Source organism: Eublepharis macularius, chromosome 14, assembly GCF_028583425.1.
Source record: "Eublepharis macularius isolate TG4126 chromosome 14, MPM_Emac_v1.0, whole genome shotgun sequence".
NCBI lineage: Eukaryota > Metazoa > Chordata > Lepidosauria > Squamata > Eublepharidae > Eublepharis > Eublepharis macularius.
This window is the reverse complement of record NC_072803.1, coordinates 34,685,177-34,703,561: the sequence shown is the minus strand read 5'-3', so window position 1 is coordinate 34,703,561 and position 18,385 is coordinate 34,685,177. Positions and strand designations below refer to the sequence as shown.

At 45.6% G+C, this 18,385-nt stretch overlaps 1 protein-coding gene across 1 annotated transcript in view; it reads right to left on the bottom strand.

Annotated features, from left to right (window-relative positions):
- FAM178B (family with sequence similarity 178 member B) overlaps positions 1-18,385 on the bottom strand; it is a 202,698-nt gene that overhangs the window by 182,860 nt on the left and 1,453 nt on the right. Inside the window, exons 2-3 of the mRNA XM_054997241.1 lie at positions 16,399-16,525; positions 13,085-13,193 (exon numbers count right to left, since the gene is read on the bottom strand). Coding sequence (XP_054853216.1) covers positions 13,085-13,193; positions 16,399-16,525 — 236 coding nt within the window. The remainder of the gene's footprint in view (positions 1-13,084; positions 13,194-16,398; positions 16,526-18,385) is intronic.

Sequence of the window (18,385 nt, the reverse complement as noted above, 5' to 3'; positions counted from 1 at the left end):
TATTTCTACCTCCTTAGTCCATAGCGCTAAGTCCTTTGAGGCCCAGATCATATCAATTCTTGATAATGTAAGATGCCTTGCAGAATAAAAAGTAAACTGTTTGGTTTTAGGATATTCTCTCCTCCATACGTCTTCGAGAGTCTCTTGTTGAATCAACTCAAAAAAAAGCTTTGGCAATAGTCCTCTTTTCTTTTGTGCTTTTGTAGTCTTTTTGTCTAATTCCAAATCTGTCACTCCATTGAAATCTCCAGCAAGAATTATCTGGTCATATACAAGATCGTCTAGGTGCTTCCTTAAGTCCTCAAAGAAGCTTTCCTTTGCACCGTTAGGCGCATAAAGTCCGACTACCAACACTCTCTTTAAGTTCCAATTACATTCCACTGCTACAAATCTAGCTTCCACATCTCTCATAACAAATTTTGGCTGCAGCTCCTCTTTTATATACAACACCACTCCTCTTTTTTTCTTGTTGGAAGCCGCTACAAATTCTTTGCCCAATTTTCCAGATTTTAAATATTTTACATCCTGTTTTCTAATGTGGGTCTCCTGCAAACAAACAATATCACATTTTTGTTTTAGTAGCCAATGAAAAATATTTTTTCTCTTATTCGGTGAGTTTAGTCCATTTACATTCCAAGATAATACTTTACACTCCATATTCATGGTTTTGTTGGTAAGTCTTTTTCATTGTCCTTGATAAATCTCTCCATCTCCCGCTCAGATCTGATGCGTTTTTTTGCCCCTCCAAACTCAAAGGACACTCCTTCCGGTAACTCCCATCTGTATCTGATATTCATGTCCTTCAAAGTCTGAATTAGCACTCTATATTTTTTCCTGTCCAATAACACTGATCTGGGCAGTTCCTTCATTATAATAATCGTCTTGCCATCAATCTCCAATGGATCTTGAAATTGTTTGGTCACAATCCTCTCTTTCATATTTCTAGTTGTAAACTGCACAATCACATCCCTTGGTAGTTTCCTCTGGGTTGCAATTCTCGAGTTCACACGATACGCCACATCTAGGATAGCCACAATTTCCTCCTCCTCCTTCCCCAGGTAATCAGCCAACACCTCAGTCATCTGTTCTTGCGCTGACTTCCCTTCCACTTCTGGCAGACCGCGAAAACGAAGCTGCTTCTCCATGTGTTTAGTTTCTGCAACTGACATCCTCCCCTTCACCAGCCTCATCTCTGTTTGTTGCGTGTCTATTAAATTCTCCATCGCGTCTTCTACTGTTTTAACTCTCTGCTGCGTTCCTTGTAATTCACTGCTAATCGTTTCCACACCTTTTTTCACTTCTGACAGCTCCGACTTTACTGTCTGTGTAACTTCCTTGACCTCTTTAATAAGCTCCAATTTCGTGTCCTTAAGTTCTTTCATCATGTCTATAAGTTTTTTGTCCAAGTTTTCTATTGCCGATTGCCACTCTTTTTTCGACATCGTGGGGCTTGCTTTAGCTCGCTCCCACGAATCTGCTCTCTTCCTCAGCTCCGTGGCGTATAATTAAACGTTTTCCTTTTTTTTAAATGTCCCAATCTTTGCCAAAATTAATTTTTTATATCCAAAATGTCGGGCGTCTTTTCTCTATGGTTTCTCTATGTTATTATAATCCAAGATGGCCTACTTCCTCTTCCGCTGAAGCCACGACCCTTCCACTTTCAAAGGGGACTTATTCATCTGTTCTGGACCCATACTGCCTTGATTTCTCTCCAGACTTCTGCATGCATGGTTAAAATACCCCGATTCAGTCTCCAGATTGCTTCCCAGACTTTTTTGCATTCTGCATGAAGAAAGGCTGCAACTGCCACAGAATCAGGGCCGGTACACCCATTGAGGCAGGTCTGGCCCCCGCCTCAAGCGCCGAGGCACCGAAGGGGGCACCGGGGAGGCGTGCCGTGGAGCTGGCATGCCTGGCCCGCAGCTGCTGCACCCTGCCAGCCCTCCTGCCCCGCGCCGCCGCCAGCACACACCCCCAGCCAGGTGCAGCAGCCGCAGGCCAGGCATGGCAGGCCTCTAGGGCAGCGTGCGGAACCTTCCCAGCCACCCGCCATCCCCGACTGGGAGCATGGGCAGCCTCCGTGCGCCATCCCAGCCACCCAATGGGGCCGGCTTGCTGCGTGATTACATCACACGCAGTGACGTCATCACACAGTCGGGGGGGGTGCATACGCACTCTGTGCACACGTGCATAGGGGCAGCCGCAGGCACCAGAAACCCTGGCACCACTACACCTACACAGAATCAATCTTTCCCCAGCTTTTCTGCAGTGTTTGTCCCTTCACACCTACCGCGATGTTTTTTTCCAGCAAAGTCTAACTGAGGCTTTTTTGAAGTGCAGAATACTTTCTTTGGTGTGAGGCCTGGACAGGCTCTGCCTTTTGCCCTCCCCTTTATTCTCTTGCATCTTTATTCTCCCCTTTATTCGCCTGCATTCTCCTGCATAGCAACCAATCAAGTTTTTTCCTGGTTTTTTTTTTAAATCAAGGTTGGTGCTATTTAAAAAGACCAAAAAAAACCCTTTGCAAGTTTCCTCAGCTATAGTCTGAGGAAACTGACCAGTCCTCACTAATTGACTAGTCCTCAAGGTTTGCAGCAGAACTGAGGCATTTTGCTACAGCAATATATCAACTACCTATTTTAAAAAGCTGTGAAAAAGTCTGCTAGCAAGGGTAAAGGGAATGGTGGGTGGGGACAGAATCCAGGAAAACGGCATCGAATGTGGGTAGAGAGGTCCAGAAACCCGCAGGGCAGACTACAAACTACAAACCAGAAACCCGCAGTGCAGAAATAAAGAAACAGACACCACTTCGATTCAACTCCCTCAAAGTGTAGAATTAAAGAACCAAAGCTGCACAGGGCCAGAACTGATGAATAAAGCGGATCCAATCCTCATGGGCTGAATATGCAGAGAGCCTAGTGTAAAGTTTACCCTGTGGGAGAGTCCTGGGATTAAAATGTGCAGTTTGCTGCCAGAGGATGCAGTGAGGTTTTAAAAGGAGATTAAACAGAGTCATTGGAAAAATAGCCTATTAGTGGCTGCTGGCCGTGGTAACTAAAGGGAACCTCCACATTCAGAGGCAGTAAACCTTTGAATTCCACTGCCAGGAGGCAAGGTCAGGGGAAGGCCTCACCCTCTATGCTCTGTTGTTGGCCCTCTAGAGTAACTGGCTGGCCAATATGCGAGACAGGATGCTGAGCTAGATGGGTCACTGGTCTTATGTTCTTCTTAAGTGCCTTCAACTTGCTACAATGGATTATGCCAATTTTTTCACAGTTTAAGCAAGGCTGGACCTTTAAATCCAATTAAAGATTAATCAGCTACAGCAATGTATACTTGTGCCGTTCAATCTTAATGGGCAAGGGTGTGAGTTAAGAGTCCCCCTTCCGGGATATTTTTCAAGCTATTTTGGAATTGCTGTGTTATAGAAACTGGGAATGATAACAGAGATATTAAAGGCATTTTTTTTTCTTATCCACAAGCTGGAGATTTTGCTCATTCAGTGGTTAGTTATCTCAGACTTCCTTCAGTATCTTAAAATAGGTATCTATATATCATGGTTTTGTAATACACGAATGTGTTTAAATCAAATTGAATATTCATTTAATTCAAATCATGGATTAAAAATTAAAATTAAATTTATGTAAAAGTTAAATAAGTTAACAAGCAGATAATTAATCAACTACAAACTCTTTAACTGGTTGACAGCCTTAATGGTAAGATAATAGCTGTTTCTATTTCATTCTCTTCGCTCGCCATGTGGTGTCACAAGCCCTGAGCTACCAGTCCTGCCTTCAAGCCACTTTGCCCATAGCATGAAGCAGCAAAGAGTGAGCAGTAATGTATTGTCGATGTATTGTCGAAGGCTTTCACGGCCGGAGAACGATGGCTGTTGTGGGTTTTCCGGGCTGTATTGCCGTGGTCTTGGCATTGTAGTTCCTGACGTTTCGCCAGCAGCTGTGGCTGGCATCTTCAGAGGTGTAGCACCAAAAGACAGAGATCTCTCAGTGTCACAGTGTGGAAAAGATGTAGGTCATTTGTATCTACTCAGGAGGGGTGGGGTTGAGCTGAGTCATCCTGTAAGAGTTTCCCAGGGTGTGGAATGCTAATGGCGGGAGGCTTCACTGTATCTTGAGGAGGTTCTTTTGCATATGGATTGGGGCTTGATGTGCTAATCTTCTCTGCAGGGCTATTGTCAGGGATAGAATGTTTTGTTAGCCTGGTGTTTTTCAGAACTGGAAACCATGCTCTGTTCATTCTTAAGGTTTCTTCTTTCCTGTTGAAGTTTTGCTTATGCTTGTGAATTTCAATGGCTTCCCTGTGCAGTCTGACAAAGTAGTTGGAAGTGTTGTCCAGTATTTTGGTGTCCTGGAATAAGATACTGTGCCCTGTTTGAGTTAGGCTATGTTCAGCCACTGCTGATTTTTCAGGTGGTCCAAGTCTGCAGCGTCTTTCATGTTCTTTTATTCTTGTCTGGATGCTACGCTTTGTGGTCCCGATGTAAACTTGTCCACAGCTGCAGGGTATACGGTATACTCCTGCAGAGGTGAGGGGGTCTCTACTGAGCAGTAAGCAGTGAGCAGTAAGTTCCACACGAGCTTATTGTTACAACTTGCCTCCAAAACTGCTGTTCTTTTTATGGGAACTTCTACACAATTTTGTCATACAGCTACTCCCCCTTTTGGCTCCTGTTGTTTCCCCTTTTGTTTCCAAAACCTGCTTTAGTTTCATCTTTCTTGAAAGATCTTACTTGAAGCAAGTTTTGTCACAGTGCTGATGGGAAACTGCGGGTTTCTGGACCTCTCTGCCCACATTCGATGCCGTTTTCCTGGATTCTGTCCCCACCCACCATTCCCTTCACCCTTGCTAGCAGACTTTTTCACAGCTTTTTAAAATAGGTAGTTGATATATTGCTATAGCCTCCTAACACTGTAGTAATATATCAAACTACCTTTTAAAAAAAAAAAAAAAGCCAGCAAAAATCTTAACAGTGTTGGTGGGGAGAAATTGTGGAGACACCCCCCCCCCCCCTTCTGTTGCTGCAAATGCAGCTGTATCTGTCAAGGCAGAGAACACTAGGGGGGGATTTCTGTGTGGAAACAACCTGAGTGCACCCTCTTCTTGTAACGTGCAAAGATGGTATCCGCTTGCCTTTCGCAGATGCAGAGACCAATCTCAAGCCTTTCCCATGTCTCAGCATCGATCCACCCAAGAAGCAAAACGCTCATGTGCTCAGTGGTTCACCTCTTGAGTCATTAACGTTAATAGTCTCAATGCACAGCCCAGCAGGTGGAATTTTTCTGCCCGAAGTTGTGTAGGTGAAACAAGATCATCATTGCAGCACCTTCTGGATTAAGATGTATGAACCCGCAGCAGTCACATAAATTACACCTACGCAATGAACTTACAAAGCTCCTTGCCCACCAAACGTATTACAGAAATTATTACTTATAACAGCAACACGCAGAGTGTGGAAGGAAAAATACCAGAGGGGCATCAGAGCTAGTTCAAACATTGCGGAAAGACACGTGGTACAGTCCTCATAAGCCTGTACCACTGAGAACATAAATTAGGGGTGAGGGATTGTACCTTTGAAAGCATCCTTCCCTCAAAGTTTCCCTACATGAATAAAACTTAGCTCCTTTCTGGAATGTAAGCTTTTCCGAAGCAGAAGGGTGTCAAGCAGTTCTGCTGGGAAATGGCCTTCACTTTTCTGCCTTGCCCTGCTTGTGAAATTTCAACAGGTGATTGTTTTGTAAATAATCACCCTAAGGGCAATCTTAGAGAGAGGCTCCCTTAAGCAGTAGCACCTCACAGAAGAGGTACTGGAGGAGGAGAGGAAGCTGATACACCATCAGGACCCCCCATTATCATGCAAATATGAAAGGCAGTGTGTTATAGTGGTTAGGGAGATCCCCACTCCACTATGAAGCTTAATAGGTGTCCCAGGGCCTTTGCGTCATCACTCTCTCTCACCTAACCTACCTGTGAGGACTGCAGTGAGGATAAAATGGGTGGAAGGCAACACACATGATGCCACAAGCTCCATGGGAAAGGATAAACATTTAGATCAGCAACTCTCAGTGCAAAGCTCAACGCAGCTCTTGTCTGGCTTGTTGAAGCTCAACACAACAAGCTCCAGGTAACCCGCAAAAGCAGTTTGAGTGACCCTACAGGTATGCAGCTAGACTTCGAACAGGGGACATATTTTACATGGAGTAATGGCTGAAAAGACGGCACTGTTGGCTATTCCCCTGAACCAGCAAATGCTCTCTTTGCCCTCTCTTCTCTAGCTTTGGCAGAGCCTGCCCCTTATTGGGTAGATCAGCCACTTACTTCAAGACCCAGGCAAATCCCTCCCCTGACTTGCCACTCCTGAGGCAAATTCTTCTGCATCTCATCCTCTTAGACTTGTTTGCCTATGGGACATAAGAAGCAAACTCCGACAGAACCTCTCTCAGTGTACATTGTAGGCGGCTGCTTAAGGAGTCCTTTTCCTAGGTCTTGACTTGTGTGGGGAAGGTCCTACAGGTGTTCAGCAATTGAACTCAGCTGCACAGAAAAACTAGGAAATTTTTCTTCCATGCACAAGCTCAAGAATTAGGCATGCAGGTAACTGTCCAGGATTTTCTGGTTGAAGAGGAGTGGACTATATGACCCTGACTACCGCTATCCCTCAAACAGGCCTTAGATAATCATGCTCAAAGAGCATGCAGGGAGTCCATCTCTGGTCACCCATCTTTAAAAGCAAACTGAGGCAGGAGCTGCAGGCCTTTCTTCTAGCCTCCAGGTCAGCTCAGTGCAAGCAACCTCCAATCCTCATTCAGCAATGTCAAGATCCACTGGAAGTTTAAAACTGATGCTGAAAGAGACCAGACTGGAGGTGGGGGAAGAGTATGGGTCATGTGCTTTCAGTTTCAGCTCTGTCAAAGGCAGGGAAAAACAGCAGGCAGGTCACAGATATATCCTATGTCCTGGCTCGCTCCAAGTGCAGCAAACTGATTCCAGTACATACTGCTTTTGGGGGGGGGGGGATTAGAACATCAATGGTCATAGATCCAGAGGAGTTAGCCATGTTACTTTGTAGTTGCAAAATAATAAAGGGTCCAGCAGTACGTTTAAGACTAACCAACTTTATTGTAGCATAAGCTTTCGCGAACCGCAGCTCTCTGTGGTTCTTGAAAGCTGTGGTTCTCGAAAGCTTATACTACAATAAAGTTGGTTAGTCTTAAAGGTGCTACTGGACTCTTTACTGTTTTGCAACATTAATGGTGCAATCCTAAATAGTTACTGTATACCCTTCTAAGCCCACTGACTTCAAAAGATAGAATGGTATAACTTTATTTAGGATTGCACTGATAGTTAACTGCAGTTAGATTAACTAAGAATCTTTTTAACTGTTAAAAAATGCTCCTAGTTAATCAAGAAACACATTTTTGTTAATTATATCAGATATTTTTATAAGCAACTGTAACAAGTACATCTTAGAAAAGGCGCCCCACCCACACACACGGGAGGAAACACCGCTTCTAAGATGCCACGATCTAGGCGTGCGTCATCTAACAACAAAGAATGTATTCTTTTGTCTTCAAAAACAGTGTATTATTCATATGCCAGTTTATGACGATTTAACTGAACAGTAAATCAGTTAAAACTTGACCCAGCCACATCAAATCCTAGCCTGAAACAGACAGTTTGGGATGCCTTAGTATCCACACATGGTCTAAAACACACACAGGTTAATATCAGGAGGACTCATGAAGCTGCCTTATACTGAATCAGGCAATTGGTCCAGGTCAGTATTGTCTACTCAGACTGGCAGCAGCTCTCCAGGGTCTCAGGCATCACCTGCTACCACTTTAACTGGAGGAGCTAAGGACTGAACCCAAGAGCTTCAACACGCAAAGCAGAAGCTCTATAGCTCAGGCACAGCTCCTCCTGGACTCCTAATAGTGAGCTTAATGGTCCTGTGGTGATCAGTAGGATGCTGAAAACATGACCACGCAGAGACAGAACAGAGATTCCTGCAGAATTGCATAGTCTTCCAGGAGAGTAGAAAATTGTGTGGTTTCTTTTAAAAGAACATTTCCCTCCAAAAATTGGGAACTGAGCATGCTCACTGTTTTCCAGAAATCTTCCGTGGAAGTTGAGGGTGATTGAGTGTCAAATGCAGGGATGAAAAGAAAGAAAACAGATGGAGAGAGAAAACTGGATGGCTTGTACTCCTAATAGAACCTGGAGGACAGGAGGCCAACTACCCACAACTCAGCATAGGAAGTGGAAGTAAAAATGTCTTCCCTGCACTGTGCCTCTCAGTTTCAGAGCTGGACGAGACCTTCCTGATCATCTAGCCCCCCCCTCCCAACTTGGCAATGAAGGCCTACAACACCTGGGCCGATTCCAGACGACTAACCTTAAGTCGCCTCATGCCGCCCTCTTCCGGATCGCGACGGGGAAAATGCGAAATATCGCGTTTCCTCGCGCGAGTTTTGCGCGTCGTCGCGCAAAACTCGCGCGAGGAAACGCGATATTTCGCATTTTCCCCGTCGCGATCCGGAAGAGGGCGGCATGAGGCGACTTAAGGTTAGTCGTCTGGAATCGGCCTAGGTTAGTAGGAAGCTAGTTATTTAGCCAATCTTCTACTTCTGGGGAGGGAATCCAATTGTTTATCTGCCCCTCTGGCAATTCCTTGTAGGTCTCAAACTGTTCCTACATGTGAATGTTAATAGACTACAGCCATTTTGCCATTCCTATGATGACACTATCCTCCAAAGGGGAAAATGCTACTTCTTCTCTAACAGTGGAGAATTCTGGGATATTCTCACAAGGCTTGGCAAACTACAGATCATCCCTCCCTGCAAAGCAAAAATGTGTGGGATTAGCACACTCTTCCAAATCACCGTAACAGAACTACCTAATGCCAGTTGCTTTGTCAGTGTAAACAGATCCCTGGGTACTTCTGTGGCATTGATACTACGCTTGAGGTAGTGCACAGAACGTCAAATGTGGGGCAGGGGCAGTGTGCAGACTGGACAGTTTGCATGCCCTTCAAAACACACTGGAACAGAACGTATCCACAGGAGTAAATGCAGCTGCGCAGACTGTATGATTTGTGGTTAATCTGTATTTCGGTGGAGTCCCGAGGCTCCAAGTTGAAATTGAAATCCAACAGGGATGGGTAGTGAATTGGAAACGACTATTCATGTACAGGAAGGATGATTAAACCAGCACCACCTTTTCAGGGGCAGGATCACAGGGGAGGAAAGGCCAAAGAAATCTGTGGCAGTGGTGAGAGCTGAAGAGTGAAATCAAATCTCCTAGGCCTTATTCAGAAAGGCTCTCCACTATTGCTTGCCAGGTGCCTCAGGATCCCTCAATGATGGCAGCAAATACAGCTTGCCCCCTTCTCCCTGGGGTGTAGTGAGATGCAGCTTGCCAAAGTGCTGGAGCAGGAAGAGCATACTGTAAATGGCGTGGCATTATGATCTGGAGGGATGTGAGGCAGGAAGGAAAGGGAGGTGTATAATGTATTTAAAAGGCTTGTCCCAGGCCAGGGAGAGCTGGAAGCGAGCCAGGGGTTGGCGGATGTGAGAAACAGCCTTGCAAAGACATCCTCTGAAACTCAGGCCTCGGGCTCCATGAGTCCATTTGCTCAGAACCACACACTGTTGGAGCATATGCTGGAAATGGTGCAGAAAAGGGCTGCTAAAGTGATCGGAAGGGTCGAAGCGCCTGCCTTTAAGAGGCAGTGGGGTTTTCCATGCAGAGATGATCTCCTGTGGAGTCCCTGTTGCTGCTGTGGTTGACGATTCAGCACAGCAGCAATGGAGACCTCCACATGGTGGGTTTCCCCACATTCTCCCTTTCCCAGCCCCCCACAGCTGCTGTTTCCCCTCCCTCACACTGAAGAGCTTGGAAGGGGTATTGCTAGATTGCTATAACAGTATAATGCTCTATTGTCACAGTCCCCCAGTTCCAGCTTGGGGGGAAAAAAGAATTCTTTACCTTCTGTCTTTGCAGAGGTATAAAGCAAAAAACAAAAAATGCAAGGTGTACATTTCCCCTTGTAAGTCCACAAGGAGGAGAGCATTTTTTCCAAAAAAATCAGTATAAAGCAAGGGGAACAAAAAGCTGGGGGAAACCACCACAATGCCGCAGGGAAGCAGGAAAAAACCCATTTCTCAACAACATCCAAGCCATAGCAAACAAGACCCAACTGTTTAGTTTACAGTAAAGGTGATTCAAAAAGCACACCAGTATAGAGATGTACAGAATTCTGAACAGTTTGAAAGTAGAGAATTTTTCACCCTCTTTTCACCCTCTGAAATGGACTGGCAGTAGACAACAGGGAATGCTACTTCATACAGCACGCAGCTCCCTGACATTAAATGTGGCAATCACCTCTAAGACAAACCCTATGGAGTACAGAAGTCTATAAACAGCTGTCAGCAACAATGTTCTCATAATCCCACCCCTCCACTTGCTAAGGAGGTATGCCCCTGAACAGTAGTTGCCAGGGAGCGGGACAGGGAAAGAGTGGCCTTCATGCCTTGCTTGTGAGCTTCCTAGAAGCCTCTGGGCTGGCCACAGTTGGGAACAAATTGCTGGGACCCTCAGTCTGCTTGTGCAGGGTTCTTCTTACGTTGTGTTTTAATGGGGATATTAACAGCTTTGTATGGTGATCTTGGGCATATTAGGGCATTTAAACATCGGGGAGGGTAGTATAAAAGTAAACCTGGCATTCATATCCTAGCCTCTGAAAGTCAGCTTAGTCCAACAAACAGGCACGCCCATCTCTTGTTTGGCACCTAAAGTACACTAGCTGGTAGCTGTCCTAGAACCTGGCATCATGAGAACCTGAAGTTTCACTTTTAAAAGCAATCTTAGCAGTCCTCCTACTTGCAGGAAAAGAAACCAACAATGGCTTGGGGCTGTGTAAGGAGACCCTGGCGAAAGACAGCTCATGATCGTACAGAGACTCAAGCTACTATCAGAAGAAAGGAGGTCGTCCAGATGGAAACCAAGAATCTGAGACATAACAAGCCTGTAAAGAAGGTGCTCAGATGATGGAGATTTTAAAAAGCACCAGCCTGCCCATGGAGCCTCATTTCCCTGGGGAAGCAACAGCACTGAGTACATAGCAGTAGGAAAGCTGCCTTTAGATGAAGATAGACATGCTCACAGCGGCATCCTAGAGATATGAGAGTATGCTCCCCCTGCAAACAGTATGATGGATGTGCATACTAACAAATCTAACGCTGCTTCAGCCACCAGTATTTTCTTTTCGGGCAGACTGCCAGTTTCTTTAGTTTTTAAAAGAGGCACACAGATATTTGTGTGTTCACCTGTTAATTCACCTAGTTATTAACTAAACTTTAAGAAGGGGAAACTGTTTCAGGGACAGGAGAAGGTTTCTAGATGACAGCACGGGGAAGGCAGCCAATCGGCCATGTGTAAAATCAGCGTCTGCTTTGGCAACGCGGAAGCGGTTTTGTCCTGAGCTGGATGCTGCATAGTGTGGCCAACTGTCCTGGAAAAACATCCTGTCCCTTTAACAGAGGATTCATATGTAGAAATGGGCAGTTGAAACTTCTTATGGCATGGAGCTAAATAACATCACCTGGTAAATACCAACCCGTTAAGCATCTATTAAAGGGGTAGAACATTTTTCTCCAGGTTAGTTGGTAACCCTACATTTGAGCACAGTGAGGATGCTTCCAGAGCAGCCAGGCTGGCCTAAAAATGTTATGTCTGTCTTCATCCTTCGTTGTTACCAAAACAGACAACGCTCAGTCCTTGTAAGGGGTATTTTGTGTGTGCAGTCATTTTTTAACATTCACTGGCGTAATCCTCACATTGCAGATTTGCTGTCTCAAAGGAACGAAGGTCGCCCCTTGGCCACAGGCAATTTTTCTATCCCTTTACCAGCTACATGAAATTCAGTAGGCAAAGCTCTCTGCTGTATCAATATGCTCAGAAACACTGCTCCCCATCCAAATTTCTGTTTGCCTGATATCTGACGAAAGCACAGAAGCCTGACTAGGTTAAGAAAAAGATGGTAACCCTGTAAAAGACCACAGAAGTGCACACAGCTGTTTCTAGCACAGAGAGAGAACCATGAGAGCAGCTGCATCAGTAGCATGGAAATGCAGGGCTATGCTCTGAGGACCCTCCAGCCTGGCAGTGGGTAGATCACAGGGGCCACCCGAGAAGACCAAATGGCCTGGATGTGAGTCAGATTGAGGAGCCCCCTGGGGTGCTGCAAGCCAGTGCTGCAGTGGCCACTTGACTCAGACAAGGCCAGGAGGAAACAAGGGGTGAGCTGGCCAGGTGTGACCTGAGCAGCCTCTGAGCACTGGCAGAGCGACCAGGTCTTAGCTAGGCTTGCTCCTGCCCATCAGAGGCCCCCACCAGGAACTTTCCCTAGTTCAATGCTGGGTCACCCCTTGGTAAACTGGGAAGGAAGACAGTGGGGCTGTAGCTAGAGTAAGCAGCCGGTGCCCCTGTCCAGCAGAAAGCCAGGACGGGGTGGGGGGCAGGGCGGGGAGGCCTGCAGCAGGAGACCACAGGCTGAGTTTTGTTGTTCTCTGTCTATCCAGGGAGCAGTAACTGTACTGGGGAGGGGACAGGCGGCAGGCTGCCATTTCTACCATATTTAGTAGTTTGCTTCCACTCAGCTCTGAGCATCCTCTCATCACAATTATAACGGCTTGTTGTTAGAGTAAAGGCATGCACTATTTGGGCAGAAGCTCAGCAACATCCGGCACCCTTTCTACAAGGCATTGGTACGCTGAAGAAATGTCTTCCTCACCACTGCCCTTTGCTAAAGCAAAGTTGCATTTAGAATACCAAAGTTCCAGTCCCACAAGACTTACAACACACCTTAAAACCAGGGATTCAAGCCTTATGAGGCTAATCTATCAGTCCTGCAGCGCCAGGGTGTCCTATGTGGCAGAGATGATACTTGAGCCCTGACCTAGGAGCTGAGGGGCCATGAACAGGGCCTGCCCATCTTGCTCACACTTTGTGTGCTGTTGCCATCTAGTGGCATGTCCTTTGCTTTCAAGAGACTTGCTGGGCTTACCTGGAAGAGCCAACGCTGGACAGGATGGGGGCAACGAGATTGGCCACCACAGTACAGGAAGATCAGAAAGCCATTGTGGAGGAGTGCCATCTGCTGGGCAAACTGGGAACTGGAAAGACAGAGAGGAAGGGGATTAAGCATCCAAGAGCAATGAGACTGTGACCTCCCCAGTCTCTATGCAGTAGGTGAGAGTCTAACAGACGGAGACTTTGAACCAGGAAAGCAGGATTCAGATCTGAGCCCCACCTCATTGGGTAGTTGATGAAGAATTGATGCAGAGATGAAGTGGCGCAGAAAAGAAATGTGGAAATGATAAGCCATGAGAATTAAATGGAAACTCCATGTACAGGAGCAGTATACCTCTGAAAAGCAGACACTGGTGTCAAACAATAGAGGGAGGCATTGGCCTTCACGCCCTGCTTATGAGCATTCAGAGGCATCTGGCTGTCTGTCATTGGAAACAGAACAGTGACTCTATGTGGGCCTGTAGTATGATCCAAGAAGGCAAGCTACGCTCTTAAATGTCCCTTGTGCCTTTAAAAATTAACATGGGCCTATCAGCCAATAGAGCCAACATTTAATTCAAGCCTGTTCACAGCTGGAAGGAGTTTTCTGAGACTATATCTTGGCTTCCTTGGTTGTTTAAATTATAATGCAGAGGAGCCAGCACAAGCAGGGATGCTTCTAAATCCCTCTTCATCAAAGGGATTTCAGAAAGATGCTGAAATCTACCTATTTATTATTTATTTTTCTTAAACTATTTCTTGGCCACTCACTCCATAAAAATGCTTGCTGGGACTTACAACAATGAAACATCACACAGCATAAAATGCTAATCATCAGGCTTTTTAAAAGTGTAACATCGATATCAATTAAACAGCAGAGAAAAGCAGCAAATAAAACAATTTGGTAAGAGGTGAAACATCAAGGGCGACAAGCAATAGTTTTGTTTGTCGCCCTGAGTTTTCAGATCTCAGAGAAGAAAATGTATGAATGGGAGGTCTGGTTGGATTTGAAAGTCAATGAAAATCATCCTGCATTTAGAATGGAGATTTTCAAGGCTACTGCCAAGCGATTCCTTAGCGAGCGCACACAACTGCCTGTGAAAGGGCTGGAATCAACCACCATTTTTTTTAACTTGTAGTGGAAACAAGGATCTGGACTGGGGGCACCTTGCTATAAATTTCCTCCCAATGAAGAAATGCAATAGGCTGCCTTGGGCTGCTTCACAAAGGCCTCTTCCAGATAGCAGCCTTCATGTTTTTCCTCACCTCTGGTGCACCACAGATCGAAGTATACACGGGGCGGTTGTTCCACACTGGTTTCTATGTAGAATTTCCTCATATGTATCCCAACTTTCCTTTTCAAACAGTGTGGTTTGTAGCATTTCTTCTTTTTTCATGTGCATGTGCAGATGCAATGGTTGCACTTTATCAAATGCAATCATGTATGCACTAAGTTACCACCCCCATATCCCACCAGCAAATCATACCTTGCATACATGTCTGGCCTCTCATTGGATAGCTGCTTCCCTGTGTTTGACTGGTCGTTTTGATTGGCTGTGCTGTCCTTCCTTCCCTTTTTGAATTATGGCTTGTAGTACATAATTCAACACAGCTTTTATCATGGCTGATTGCAGGACTAAGGGGATGTTGCTTCAAGGGCACCCTTATACAGATTTTGTTGTCCCATTCTGTTCACGGTAAAGAATTTTGCTGTGCTTGTACTCTTTATGTCAAAATCAAGTTCATTATTACTGTGCACAAATTTTGTTCACAGACAGTGTGTGTATATGTGTGTGTTGGGAGGGGAATGTTAATAATGAGGCAAATTCTCCTTCAAAATCACCTGGCCACCTTTAAATCATCAATGCTAAAAAAAATGCTTTTGCATTCTGATTTGTGAATCATTCATTGTGAACGTATGAATAGAACTGTTACTGTGCCGGGCCATTGCTGGCTCGTGTCCCTTTCATTAATTTCTGTAGTTTCGGCAGACGGCATCAGGGTTGCCAGGTTCCATGGGGCCCAAACCAGTGGACGGGGGGCACAGAGGGGGAACTTACCTCACATGAGCATCCTCCGGAGGAATTCCTTGTCATGCCGGGAATGATGTAATTCCCAGCGTGACAAGGAAGTGACGGTCTCCCACCCAGGGCCGATTTGATAAAAATCAGCCCCCAACACTAGGCCTCACGGGAGTCTTCATTTCCTGGTTGTGCCAGGAATGATATCATTCACAGCATGACAAGAAATTCCTCCACAGCATACAGGAGTGTGCTCCAGAGCTCCCTGGCCCATTTCCCGTACTTTTCCCCTGCCACCAGTCAGATAAGTGGTGGAGGGTTGTGTGGAGGCTGGGAGCGGGGGATACCCCGCCCACACCAGGGGAATGGGATCCCTATACGACATACTGGGCAGGATGGAGGAGGGGCACAGGTGATGGGAAGCACCTTGACACTTCTCCAAACCCCACATTGATAGCAAGGCAACGGTTTCCCTTTCTGTCCAGGAAACCTCATGTACTTCCACAGGCTTGTCTTTCTCTTTTGATTACATTTTACAAAGGAACCTAGCATGCAGTGCACAGAGAGCTTGAAAATGGTGCCCAGACACATAGTGCTCTTTACAATGAAGGGGATTGGTTGCTTGTTTCCAGCTTTCTGATTGGCCATGCTGGTTCATTTAGTACACGCAAGGTGTATTGCTATTTCCATATATCACTAGTGTGCAATTTTTAAAAAATGTTCACTGTCCACCAAAGTAAAACGGCAAGGTGGGCACAGCAATGAGAAATGGGGCAGGCATTACTGACAGGCAAAAAAATGAAATCAAGCTGTTTCAAAAAAAAGAGATTGCTGGAAAACAACATTTCAGAAAAAATGGAGAAAAAACAGAGACAAGCTAGGACAGCAAGGGATATGCAACAAAGCTGTGAGGAACCAATGAAAATAATAGTAATGAAGGGACCTGAAACTGGAACGTTAAGGCTGTCTGGAAGCCACCGAAGTTATAGCAAGGATCAAAAAGGGGCAGCCCCGTGGATGCCACCCTGAGCTCCCTGCTGGGCTGCAAATGCAACGAATAATCAATTGCATTCCCCTTCAACTTGATTTGCTCTTTGGATGGTATCAACAGGACTCTGAGAAGTGCTTAAGCTGTAGCTGAATCAGACATACAAGCTCCTCTGGGCAGGACTTTGCCTTTTGCTTATGCTGTTTACACTCAAGGCAAAAAACAGGCCTGTGGTTTTACAAGGTAGGCTCTTCTTGTAGGGGAGGAAAACAGAACAAAACACAGTCATGTGAACCAGACCTGTAAACGCACAGCTGAGCACTGAGAGCAAATCTTTCATACAAATGTCCGCTGAGCTCAGTCGCTAACCATTGTTCATTCTTGTCAGAGAGGCTCAGCTGGTATGCCCCATAGCTGAGCAAGGGGGCTTTAAAAGAGAGGAGCAGAGGGTGGAACATTAGACTGTGTTTGTAGCAAAAGAAACCCCCCCCCCCCCACACACACACACTATTCTTGTTTCCCAACATAAGATACAGCTTGGTGCCATTTTGAAAGAGACGTCCTCAGCCTGAGGCACGAGAAAATTAATAAAAGTCTGACTCCTTTGGCAGTGAGCACTGAAGGTTCTCCCCGGAGGCCACCAGAATTAAGATTCTGGTCGCCACTCGCAATTATATCTGTGGGCACTTGCCCATATCCGATTCGAGCTCTCATTACAACCCAGAGACGTTTCCACTTTGATCACAGGATGCTTCAGTTCTTCAGAGGCGGAAAGAAAACCCAAAAATTTGGCGAAAACTTCCCCCCAGGGTTTTCCCTCTGGGAAGGGAGGAAGCCCCTTTTGACTTGTGTGGCACAGATCACTCTGGGCCCCTGGATGTATCTGTCTAAATCAGTCTGGAAATTAAAAAGCAAACGCCTGACTGGATTTCATCGCCAACCCAGCCATCCCCTCAGAGCATGATTTTTGTACAAGCTATGTAAGTGAAAATAAAAGATGCGGGAAGAAGTCCTGTCTGTGCATTAAAGAGAAAATATAATTTAAAAAGTACCCAGGAGCCCCCCTCAAAGCAACTGCTTTTTCAAATAAACCTTTCCTGATCGCTTGATGCCGTCCTTTTCTGGGACAAAAATATATTTAAGCTGCTCAGAACATAATGATCCGAAGTGATGGTTTCCCCCTGGGCCACGCAGCTGTCATTCCGCTCCCTAGCTGCGTCCGGGCAATTTGATGAATTTCTCCTCAGCAGGAATTGCTGCAAATTTGGAGGAGAAAAGAACTCCCAATCCTGGCTCCATAGAAAAAAAAGAGTTTCCTTTTTGAAACACAGAACTTGCACTCATACTTTCATGCACAAAAGTGAAACGCACACATTTTCCTCTGTGGTGTGACAGCACGCACACCCCTCTTCCCATCTTATACTTTTAGAAATCTTCAGTGGGGAGCAAGGATGCCAATGCCTCCCCTCCAAGGAATCTCTACTTTTCCTCCCAGCACCAACTGCTGAGATGTGTGCTGGTGATGTTACAGGCACTTGCCAATAGGCATGAAGCACTTCCAGACCACTAAGTGTTACCCGGGGACCCAAAATGTAGAACTCCAGGAACCTCCTGAAACAAATTAGAACTTGGCAAAAGCATTAAAGGCTCGCAGGACACCGTTAAGAAAGATTACAGCTTCAAAAGAGGCCTACGGGCTCAAAAGAGGAGATTTGTTAACTTGTGGATAAAATGGACAGAGTTCAGAAGTGCATCCTTGGAGGTCCCTCTGAGTAAACTGTCTGGAAATGTAAAGAACTTCTGAGAGCAAGAGAAAAGTCAAGTAATTAGCAGTCATGCTATCCAAGGTGTCTGTGAAGGTCTCTTTCCTTATCAATTATTTGGCAAAGGGGGAGACCTTATGCAAAGTAACAATTAGAATCAAATGCTGAAGAGGAGCTGCTCGCTTGAAGCAATATGCGAGGACAGAAGAGGGAACAGGAGTTGCTGCAAATTGCTAGATCTTACTCAAGCCCTTTCTCTACCTTTCCACATGAAAGCAAGCTTATTTGGAACAGATGTTGCCAGAACACATGCAGGTGCAGGCGTACTTCCGGAAGAGGGCACCACTGACCTCTTCGCCCTGCCATTAGAACACAATGGGGTCATTTTCCTTTCAGTGGAACATTGAGAACACACAGAGGGATCCACACATTACTGGGTCACTGGCATCCTACCTTTTAGTAATCCAGCCTAAAATTAAAAAAAAAAACTTTTGTGGTTGGAGTGAGACTCCTCTATTATTATT